Source organism: Chamaea fasciata, unplaced genomic scaffold, assembly GCF_029207755.1.
Source record: "Chamaea fasciata isolate MVZ Bird 193981 ecotype frontalis unplaced genomic scaffold, bChaFas1.0.hap1 SCAF_19, whole genome shotgun sequence".
Classification (NCBI taxonomy): Eukaryota; Metazoa; Chordata; class Aves; order Passeriformes; family Sylviidae; genus Chamaea; species Chamaea fasciata.
In genome coordinates, this window is record NW_027094104.1 from 6,721,889 (window position 1) to 6,732,864 (window position 10,976).

Consider the following 10,976-nt stretch of genomic DNA (forward strand, 5'->3'; position numbering starts at 1 on the left):
GGCCGCCTGCCCGGCGCCCCGCCCATTCTATATAAGGCGTGCGGGGAGCTCGTTGGCGCGCAGTGCGCTGAGTGCGGGTGGTGGGACGGGGCTGCTGCTGCTCCCGCCGCTTCCCCCGCCATGAGTAGCGGCGCGGGCCCCTCCGCCCGGCTGTGTCGCCTGGAGCGCGGCCCGGATGGGTACGGCTTCCATCTTCACGGCGAGAAGGGCAAGCCGGGCCAGTTCATCCGGCTGGTGGAGGCGGGCTCGCCGGCCGAGCAGTCGGGGCTGCGCGCTGGGGACCGGCTGCTGGAGGTGGACGGCGAGAACGTGGAGCGGGAGAGCCATCAGCAGGTGGTGGAGCGGATCCGCGCCGCGGCCGGTGCCGTCAGCCTGCTCGTCGTAGACTCGACGGCCGAGGATCAGCTGCCTAAGCCGGGCGGGGCGGGTGCCGAGCCGCCGGTGATCGGCGAGCAGGCGGTCCCGGTGCCGGCGGAGCCCGCGGCGCGGGAGCCCAGCGGTGGCGACCGGCGGGTAAATAAATGAGCGGCCGGGGCATTGGGGCTCGGGAGTTTTCGGGGCAGAGGTTGTTGTCCGAGGAGGAGGGGTCGCGACCGGCCGCCGTCGTCGCCTTCCAGGCGAGCGAGCGGGAGCCGCGGCCGCCGCGTCTGCCCTGGGCGTCGTGTTTAGTTTCGGTCTCGATTCTTTTTTTCTTTTTTTTGCTTTGTTTTAGACGCGGCTCCCCAGAAGCCCCGGGTCCTGCCGCGCCCGACTGCTTTGCCTTTTTTTATTTTAGTGTTTTGGGCTTTTTCCTTAATGATCCTGTCTCCCAGCCGTGTCAGTGCCAGGCGGGCCCACCGGGCTGGCTGGACCCATAACTGAGCCCGTTGTGTCCTGGAGCCCTTCGGCCCATCCTTGTGCTGCAGGGCCGGTAAAATGGGGTGAGAAAAGCAACAGGGCGAGCTTTGATGTGCCGCTGAGCCCAGGACTGAACTGAGGGCAGCCTGCACTAACCCACCTCAGAGTACAACAAAAAACCCTTGGCAGAGCGCGTATTTTGGGGTTGAGACTGCAGGTGTTGATGGCAGTCACTCCTGCTTTGAGTGTGTTCAGTCTCTGCTGTGGAGATAGCAGAGCTCTTCCCGGGCTGGGGGCTTGATCCTGGCTGTCAGTCCCCACAGATACTTCCTAACTCAGGAATGTCGGCCTTAAGCACGCGTGGGAGTGAGCAGTTGCACAAACAAAGTGATGTGGAAAGGTGAGGAATTGAGAAACAGCTGACCTTTCATGCCCCAAGCGGTTCCTAAGAGACGCACTGGGCTCCGGGAGATAATACTGCTTTTTATTTACCCAGCAAAGACGTGTTTGTTGTTACAACAGACATGTGGATGGTTCTCTGGGCTGCAGCCTCTTGGTGTCCCCAGTGTGACGAACCTTCTGAGGAAGTCTTATGACCTGTTCCCAGAGAGGCTGGTGCAGTGGAGCTTTCCCCGTGTTGATGCTGAGCCCCAGGAAGACCTTGGTGCCTCACTGAGCTGTTGTCACATAGGGTTTTGCTGAGGATTAGGTGTTTTTGAGCTGTGAACTCCAGCCTCGTGCTTGTTCCCCTGGTAGGGCTGATCCACTGCAGGCATGGCTCTCATCTCTGCCTGGCCAAAACATCACTCCAGCACCTCTTTGATGGACTTATTTGGGTGGGAACAGCCATGCGCTGTCCCTGTGCTGTCCCTCTTGCTCGCTGTCCCCTGTATCATCCCATGTCACTCACGTGTGGCCCCGTGCCAGGCTCCAGTGCTGCCCCATGCAGGGAGAACGTGCCTGCTCTTCTGTATGTCACAGTGCCAGCACTCCCTCAGGGCTAGTGAGACAGTCTGTGTTCTGCTTTCTGCTCCCAGACATCTCCATGGGCTGGGAAAAATGAAAGGGATGTTGTTAATGCAGCTCAGGTGAGTCCCCTACCAGGCTTGGGGGCTGAGGATGCGTGGTCTCCAAAGAGGATGGAGGCCTCTCAGGCTGTGGGACCACTGCCTGCTTGCTGTGTTGGCTGGAGTGATGGAAAGAGCTTAGGAAGCTGGAGATGCCCCACAAGATTTTGGGAGACAGCCCCAGCTGGAGACACCTCATGGGCTTTGGGGGACAATCTTGGCTGAAGATTCCCCACAGTCTTGGGGAGCCGGCTCGGGGCACAACTCCTGCACAGTTACTACTGGTGGTTTCTCTACTAGCGGTTTTTCTTCTCCCTAGAGCAGGAAGCAGGTGACATGGGGTGATATTGCCACAAGGCCCCCAGGCAGGGGTTTCTGTTGAGAAACAGGTAGCAAGCAGGAAATATTGCGGTTGGGGGCAGGGCCCAATGGAAAAGGCAAGTGGTTTTAGAGACATCGCCTCAACCAGGCACCCACCAAGCAGGGTGGGAAGATGCCGGGCGGGATGCCAAGCCAAGCTAGAGCAGGCAGAAAGGGATTTCTCTCCAGTGAGGCAGGAACACACTGGTGGCCTGTTCCTGGCCACTGGAAGGCAACCGGTGCTGGCTGCTCCATCCCCCCACAGCCCCATCCCATCACTGTGGGTTGGTGGGATCCCCTGGGATCACAGGGGAAGCGGGAGATTTGCACGTGTCAGAGTCCTGTTTGCTTTATTGGGCTGGACTTGCCTTTATTTGTTTAACAAGCCTGGAGACGCTCAAGAGCTGGGAGAGCTGCTTGTGGTGAGCAATGTTTAGCGTCTCCCACCTTCCAGCAGAATCTATTCTCTCTCCAAACCGTGTTGGGTCCTGCATGATTGCAACTGCCAGGGGGCTCAGACACCCCCACGGATCCCTGGGGTAGTTGTGGGAGACTCGTCATGGGCTTCTTTTTCATTCCCGTCAAACCTTGAGTATGTAAATCCCCGTGATACTGCAGTGGATGCTTTGAGCCTCCCTGGGGAGCTGATCCATGCACCCCTGTCTGCAGTGCTGAGCCAGTGTGGTGATAGTTTCACACCCCTCAGGCTTGCCCCATTTCCTGGGGCCCTGTGCTATGGGGGTGTCCCCTCACCAAGAGCTGTGACAGTTTGTCTTCCCCCATGTTTGTTTCAGGAGGTTTCAGCTGCTCAGGAGTGTCTTGAGAAAGTTCTGCGCAAACCACAGTGTTCCTAGGGCAGCACCGAGTGCTGCCAGCATTGTGCCCTGGTACCAGGGCAAGGCATTTGCTACCAGCCCCAGGCTTCCCCCTTGCAAATTTAGTGTTAAATTAGAGCCCTCCCTGCCAGCAAGGCTCATCCCTCCTTGTAAAACCTGGGAGAGGCTCCCAGGGCTGCCTTTCAGAGTGTAACAGGGAGCAGTTCCCCCAGCACTGGGAGCATTGCACTGGGTTAGCTGGTGTTTAATTAGGAAGTGAATTAAATTTCCTCTCAAGGCAGCTGCATGAAAAGCAGCTCCAGTCAAACAGGACGTGACAGGGATGCTGCAAGGAGGCTGCTTTGCATCCCCTTTGTATGAAGCCCGAATGTGCGCGCCAGATTTTGGGACCCGTGTGAATTTGCTGGCTCAGGCGTCCTCAGAGCTGTTGTGTTTCTCTTCGAGTAACTGGGAATGTTGCTGCCGCCAACAGGCTTGATGCTGCTTGTAGGGCTGAAGGGAATTTCCTGGGACTTGAGGCTTCAGAAGCTGTCCTGAAATTGCTATTGGGGGGCTGGAAAATGGGGAGTGAGTCCTGACATGCTGTGCAGCTGGGGTTCCCCCCAGTCCTGGGATTGCTGGTCCTGCCAGGGGGCTGAAAGTGCTGCGGAGGGAGAAGCATCTGAGTGTGCCCCAAATCCTGTTTCAGGGTAGGAACAGCAGTGCAATTCTGCAGAAGTCCTCATCCCAAGCGGGCATCTCTGCAGACAGAGGCCTCTCTGCCTTCCCTGGGTGCAGAAGAGAGGGGTGGCCTGGGATGCCTGTGCAGGGGGCTGATTCCTGCTTCCCCCGCTGCCCTCCCTGACAGAGGTTGTAGCTGCTTGTAACGAGGCTCTGCCGGCTAATCCGTGTCCCAGCGTGGTGGGAGAGCTGCAGGACAGGATGCAGCAGCTTAGAGAAATTAGGGGCATTTCCGCTGCCCAGCTCCATAGCCATGAGTCTTCTCGCATCCCGGGTGTTGGCCCCAAACCCTCTTGCCTCACGTTGCTCAGCCCAAAGGGGCCTTTGGGGCTGGAAGGATGCCCTGCCATGGGGTGCTCTCCCCATAGATGGGCAGGATACGGCTGCTGGAGGATCGGATGCATTTGTTTTCCCCTCTGGGAGGCAGAATGGTGGCTGCCTGCAGGGTTTCTGTGATTTGGGGAAGGCGCAGGCAGCCTGGCATGCTGTGCTGGAGGAGCTGCCAGCCACTGGTGGGGGGATGCTGCGGGGCCGGGTCATGGCTCGACTGGGCTGCCTTGGCCAGCTGCCTTTGCAGAATCAGTGCCTCCCTCACCGCCGTGACCTGTCCATAGTGTCCTGAGGCATCTATCCAACCTGCAGGACTTCCCATCCCCCTAAAAAATGCATGGCACCAGCATCTCAGGGAGCCCAGGCTGCCAGGGCTTTGTTGGTATGGGTGGGAGCGAAGACCTCCCTCCTCCTCCTTGCCCGGGAGTGCTGCCAGCACCACTTGCTGGGTGCTCCCTCTGGCTTTGTCCTGAGCTATCGGTGTGGAGCAGCCCCACAGTGCTGCCAAGGGTACTGACAGCATGGGTGCTCCAGAGCCTGAACCCCTTGCTCAGGGTCGAGGCAGGGCAGGGATCTGGAGGTGCTGCCTTCCTCCAGGCTCCAGCAGCTCCTGCCTTTTGTCCTTATTTTTGGTATTGTCTGTCCTCACCATTCCTTGGGATTTCTGCCTGGGTGGAGGATGCTATCACACCCTGTGAACCCGCTGCCACTTGGGCACGGCGGGGGACAGGAGGGCAGAAGGGGCGAAGTCGAGGGAGTCACAGTCCTCCTCAGCCAGGGAATCCACAGCTGGGCTGCTGCACTGGGCTTGTAAAGCTGAGACACGTGGAGAGCAAGTCCTGCATGCAGTGCTGAGGCATCTCAGGATCACCTTCACTCCTGGCAGATGTGCTGGGTGCTGCCTGCACCTCCCTTCCCGGGGCGTTGTCAAGTGCTGGGTGGCAGCCAGCCTTGACCGTGAAGGAAGGCATTGTGCAAGAGGATGGGCCTTTATCTGGCCTTTATTGCAGTATTGGGCATAGCAATTGTAAATGCGTCACCCCGGCCCATGTGGGACCGTGTGCCGTACCAGTGTGTCAGATACGGGGTGTCAGCACCCCAGGACCCAGGTTTGCCCTGCAGTGGGCAAAGGTGATTTCCTGGCAAGATGCAAGAGTGCTGTGCAGGGGGTAAAGAGCGCCCCAGTGCAGGTGTGGGAGGGCAAATTCCTGCAGTGCCTGTCCTCAACGATGCTATGGGTACCAACAGAGAAAAAATGATCTTGGAGGAAAGATTAAATACTAGCCCCCTTGGTGAGGAATATCCCAGCAGTTTGAGTGAGGCGTGGCTGCTGGGAGAGCCCAGCCAAAGCTCAAGTTCTGGTGGTCAAGGTGGGATCAAACCATTTGATATATAAAGTGTAAAAGTGGTACTGGGTGCTAGGGTCAGAGCAGTTCTGACAGTGCCACATGTAGGTGTCTGGTTGGTGTCACCTGGTTCTTCTGATGCTTCCTGGACAGCCCACTCCCACTGGGTGAGCAAAAGGAGTTCCTATTTGCCAGGCTCTCAAGGATGCTCCTGCTTCTTCCTGCTGCTCAGCGTGTGGGGAGCTTAGAGGGCACCAAGTGAGTGGCTGTGGCTGCTCCAGCATGGTTCCCTGGCTCCAAGCACTGGTGGATCCACAGGTCAAGGTGAAACCATGTGCTGATGAGCTGGGTGTTGCCTCCTGGAGAAGTGAACATCCCAGTCGCACCACTGCAGTGGAGCTGGTTTCTGTTTTGCAATCCTGGAAGGTCATGCTGGGGCATGGAGGTGCCTCAGCATTACAGCTGCTCCCATCTGGGTTCCAGCTGCCTGCCCGAGCCCTGTGTACCCCTTCCCTGCTGACAATGGCTGTGGGGTGTTCTGGGGTGGGGGAATCTCCCTGAGCCCATGCCTGGGTTTGCCATGGAGAGGGGCTGCAGCTGGCAAGGGGGTGATGGAGGGGACCTGTGCCAGCACCTGAGACTTCTCCAGTAGCCAAAGCTTCCTGAGTGGAATGGGATGGAGTGGGGGTGCTTCCCAGCAGCCTGGGTTGGGTTTCCTCCTCCACCTTCACGGCAGTTGCAATCCTGATCCCAAAAGGAAGAGCGTGGTCTGGGAACACACATATGATACCGTGTTTCGTCAGTGTTTCACTGCAATTAGTGTGCCCTGCACCTAATTAATTAATTAGAGCCCAGGATCATAGGGTGTTTGGCACCCTGCATCCCATCTTGAGGTGTCAGTGCCCACAGGTGGTCACACGAGGATGGTGTCCCTGCCACTCCAGCAGCTGTTGGGGGTTCCTGGTGCTGTCCTTGGGTGTTGGGGGGTCCGGGGACAGTTCACCCACAGATTGTTCCCATTGCAGGATGAGCTGAGACCTCGGCTGTGCTGCATGAAGAAGGGCCCTGATGGCTACGGCTTCAACCTGCACAGTGACAAGAGCCGCCCAGGGCAGTACGTGCGCGCTGTCGACCCCGGCTCGCCGGCTGAGGCAGCAGGGCTGGCCCCTCAGGACCGCATCATCGAGGTGTGCTGGGCTGAGGGGAGGGCTGAGGGATCCCTCTGAAAAGCCAGGCACTCCCTCACATCCTGGTGCCTGGGAGACAGCTGCCCTTGGTCAGGAAGGCACGCAGTGTCCCTGGTGCTGGTGGTGACTCATGGCACAGCCGCCTAACCTGCACCAGCCTGCCGGTCCCCACCCAGGGGTGCAGCACTGTGGAGGGCTGGGACTGAGCATTAATTAGCTATCTGGGGGTTAATTAGTGGCAGCACTGTCCCCTGTCCCTGGGATGCCCTGGGGTGGGGTAGGCTGGGGACAAGGTGCACGATGGTCGCAAGTCCTGCTGTCAGGTGTGACCAGGCTGGGGATGAGCTCAGGTTTGTGTCAGGTGGGATGATGATCCATAAAGGCAAGGACCAACTCAGCCCCAGCCCTGCTGCTCACCAGGGTGCGGGGCTGCTGCCTCTTCTGGGGTGAAGCTTTTGGGGTTTCTGGAGACCATGGCATGGCACAAGGGTTCTGTGCCAGCCCCAGGTCCATACGCTGCTGGAAGTTCCCTGCCAGCTTTGCCCATTCAATCCCATGCCAATCACTCAGAGGAAAATCTGCTTTTAATTAGGTTTTTCTGGCTTCACTGTTAATCCCTGCGAGGCTGCGAATGCCTGTGGGGGCTATGGGGTGGCTGTGCTGGGATTATGACTGGTACCAAGGCTGGTACCTGACCCCTCCACGGTGCTTCTGAGGGATGGATGTCCCCCAGCTCCAGTGGTGATGTGGTGCCTGCAGGTGAATGGTGTGTGCATGGAGGGCAAGCAGCACAGTGACGTGGTGGCAGCCATCAAGGCGAGCGGTGACGAGACCAGGCTGCTGGTGGTGGATGTCCTCACAGATGAGTTCTTCAAGAAGTGCAAAGTGGTGCCCTCGGAGCAGCACCTGACAGGTGGGCTGGGGACTGTGCTGCTGGGAGGGGTTTGTGCCACCTCTGCTGGCTCTGTGTCACCTTCTCACCAAACCTAAGGGTGCTGAGCCCTGGGAGGTGGTCTTATCACCCTGGGGCCAAGCAGAATCACCTGGCTTTGGCGTCTCCCTGCCTGGCCAAGGGCCCCATGGGTTGGTGGGGCTGACGTGGGCAGGTTTATGGCCCTCGGTTGCACTTTGGCAGGATTTATGGCTTGGAGAGCAAACAGGCATCAGCTGCCCTTTGCTCTCCTCTGCTGTCATGGTGGTCCCCAGGAGGATGGGGAGGGGGTCTCACTGGGCTCCGCATCACAGCTGCCATCATGGGGATGTGTCTGGCAGAATTCCCCTGTGCCACGGGGCTGGCTGCAGCGGGTGGTTAAAAAATCCAGGGCCTGGCCAGACACTGGGCAGTGTTGTGTGAGCATTGGCCATGTACAGCCTTGGCTTGCCCTCCATTGGCAAGGGGACAAAGCAAACACATCCTCACCCGGTGCCTGTGTCTTTATCCCACAGGTCCCTTGCCAGAACCAGTTACCAATGGTGATATAGGGAAGGTAAGAACCTTGTCTTGATTTTTAATTCCATCTGTGCCCATCTTCAGTCAGGGACCCTCCTATTCATATCCCCTCTACCCATGGGTGGGTGATGCCACCAGATACCACAGTGGCCTCAGGCTGCCACACAAGTGCTGGTGCCACAGGGAAGGGAACGGGTGTCCTCCAGGAAGGGGGATGCTTGTGGTGCTGAGTGTCATGGAGGTGGCTGTTTTCCTCCTCTTTTTTGCCTTCTGATGCTCCGGGGTTGGGAGCCCTTGTGCTGCAGGAGGGAAGTAGCACCCAGCCCCGCAGCCACCCTCCCCCTCCTGCTTCTGCTCAAGCCAGGGCAGTCAGTCCGGGCTTTAATCCTTCCCCGCCCTGGATGGGCAGCGCTAGAGGTATTTATGTGCCTGGAGCTTGCAGGGGATTACGCGTTGGGAGGACGGATTTTATGGCCCCCTGGGTGGGACTTACAACTCTGGAGGCTGTTCTCAAGCCCCAGGGCTGGAGCTCACACACCCTCCCTGCTCCCCCCAGGAAAATGGTGGAGAGCCACAGCCTAACTCGGTGTCCGAGACCCCATCCAGCCCCACGCCTCTGGCCGTGTCCCCCAACTCCAGCGAGACCCACAGCAAGGTAGGGCTGGGGATGGCAGGGGAAGGTGGTGGCTGGAAAGCAGGATCTGGGCTGAGCCCCCACCATGGGGCTGCCCAGGGGCACACACAGTGCAGCTGACACCGCCTCTCATCCCCAAACTCAGGCACAGGAGGGTGACAAACACCATTCAGCATCTGGCTCCCTCCTGGACCTCGACATCCCGCTGGCTGTGGCCAAGGAGCGGGCGCACCAGAAGCGCACCAGCAAGAGGGCACCCCAGATGGACTGGAGCAAGAAAAATGAACTGTTCAGCAACCTGTGAAGGCCCTGAGGCAGGGTGAGGGTCTTCTAGCCCCTCCCAGCCCCATATCCACCTCTCCTGGACTCCTCCCTGCCATGGGCTCCTGGTGGAGATGTGGGGCTGCTCCCTACCACCCTGACCTAAGTGCTGGGGTTTGGTGGCCAGTGAGCATCCCTGCAGAGGGGTTCTGGGCCGGGGGTGCTGGGGGTGCCCCCTCCTGAAAGCTCATCCCCAGGGTGCTCCTCCAGCCCTGCCTTGAAGCCCTGCACACCCCAGTAGGCACAGGCAGGGGTTTGGGAGGGATCAAGGATTTGGTGTGGCCTGATGTCCAACACTCCTGGTCCCCACTGTTTCCTGTTTTTTTCCCCACCCCAAACTCCATCTCCATTTGAGATCCCCTCAAATTACCCTCTAACTGCAAAACCTGAGGCTTTTAGTGTCTTCCACCAAACCCCACTTGCCCAGCCACTGACCACAGCCGGGGTGTTTAACCCTGGCCTGGCAAGCTCCGTCCACAATGACCCTGTCCCTTTGCCTCTTCAGCTGCAAGGAGGGGTATGGGTGCCCAGCACCCTTTCCTGGGGCAATTTTGGGAGAGGAGAGGGTGTCTGGAGCCAGCACAGCAAGCAATAACAGTCTCCTTTGCTCCTGCACACTCCTGGAGACAGAGCCAATCAGGGTTTGAATCCAACACTGTTTAATTTAAAAGCTCATATACTTTTTTTTTTTTCCTGAAATAAGTGTTTTTCCAATTACTTTTTTTTTAACTGTATTTTGTGGAAATTCTTCCTGTGGATGTTTTGTTTCCATGTTCTACAATCAGGTGTTGTTGTACTGTTGAGCTCAAGAGAAATTCTGTTTACTGGAATAAACGTTTGTGACTTCACAAGTCTGGTTTAAGACTAAATCCTTCCAGAGTGTGAGGGGGTGCAGAGGGCTTGCTGTGGCCAGGAGTTTGGGGGAGAGGCAGGTAACTAGGGGACACTGGGCCTGGGTTGGGTGCTCCTCAGCAGCTGATGGGGACAGGTTGAGGGCGTTGGAGAGGCACCGGCTGGTCCCAGTGGGGGTTAATGCCGAGGGGTGATTAATGAACTTTAATCCCCTGGGGAGTGGGAGGGGGTGGTGAGGGGGGTGATGCAAAGCTCTAATCTGGGTCTGCCAGCCAAGCTGGAGCACAGCAGCTCTGTTGGGGCAGCTCAAATGTGCCCCCAGCCCCTATGGGGGTTTTTGGGATGAGCCTGGGTTGCAGCTGGGTTGAGGGAAGGCGGGGGGATCAGTGAGGAGAGGGGTGCTTGTCCCTCTGAATGAATGGATGGAGCCCTGGGTGGCTCAGTGGGGCCAGACTGGTGGCACAGTAGGGCAAAGCAGGGCTGTGCCTGGCCTTGATCTAGTATCTTCACTTCCTTCCCTTCTGCACGCTCTTGTTTTGAGCTCCAAATCTGCAAAGAAGCTCTTCCACCTGAGCACATGATTGGTCACAGATGTTTGCACCTCAAATGACACCCAAGTGACAAAGTGCCAGCAGATTTCTGGGGGATGTGCAGGCTGTCACTTCCTCCTGGAAGCTGGGGGAGCCCATTCCAACCTGTCTCATCCTGCAAGTATGTGTCCTCTGAGGAAAGGTGAGCCCCTATCCCGTTTTCTCATCCTCATCCCATTGGAGCAGCAGGACACCCCTACCTGGTATGGATGCTACAGGGTGGGCCAGCCCATGCAGGGCAGGAGTGGGGGCACCCAGTGGGTCCCAGCAGAAACTTTTGCCTCTTGGCCTGGTCAGAGCAGCTGGGCACTGGTTCCCTGTGGGAACCATGTTCAAGCCCTGCTGGGACTCTCCCCCAGCCTTTGGGGCGGGCTGAGCTCCGGGACAGACCCAACTTTGTTTTGGGTTGCCAGGGAAAGGCTGTTCCCAGCCGCCTGCGGAGCCGG

General features: G+C 58.2%; 1 protein-coding gene across 1 annotated transcript; it reads left to right on the forward strand.

Annotated features, from left to right (window-relative positions):
- Nucleotides 1-79: 79 nt before the first annotated feature.
- On the forward strand, nucleotides 80-9,939 carry NHERF1 (NHERF family PDZ scaffold protein 1). The gene is made up of 6 exons (XM_066200696.1): nucleotides 80-513; nucleotides 6,522-6,683; nucleotides 7,443-7,596; nucleotides 8,130-8,170; nucleotides 8,690-8,788; nucleotides 8,913-9,939. The coding sequence occupies exons 1-6, from the start codon at nucleotides 121-123 to the stop codon at nucleotides 9,069-9,071; spliced, it is 1,008 nt and encodes a 335-aa protein (XP_066056793.1). The 5' UTR covers nucleotides 80-120; the 3' UTR covers nucleotides 9,072-9,939.
- The last annotated feature ends 1,037 nt before the right edge of the window (nucleotides 9,940-10,976 follow it).

Coding starts and splice junctions, on each gene's coding strand:
- NHERF1 (XM_066200696.1), top strand. CDS start 121: ATGAGTAGCGGCGCGGGCCCCTCCGCCCGGCTGTGTCGCCTGGAGCGC. Junction 6,684..7,442: donor CTCAGGACCGCATCATCGAG/GTGTGCTGGGCT, acceptor TGGTGCCTGCAG/GTGAATGGTGTGTGCATGGA. Junction 7,597..8,129: donor CTCGGAGCAGCACCTGACAG/GTGGGCTGGGGA, acceptor TTTATCCCACAG/GTCCCTTGCCAGAACCAGTT.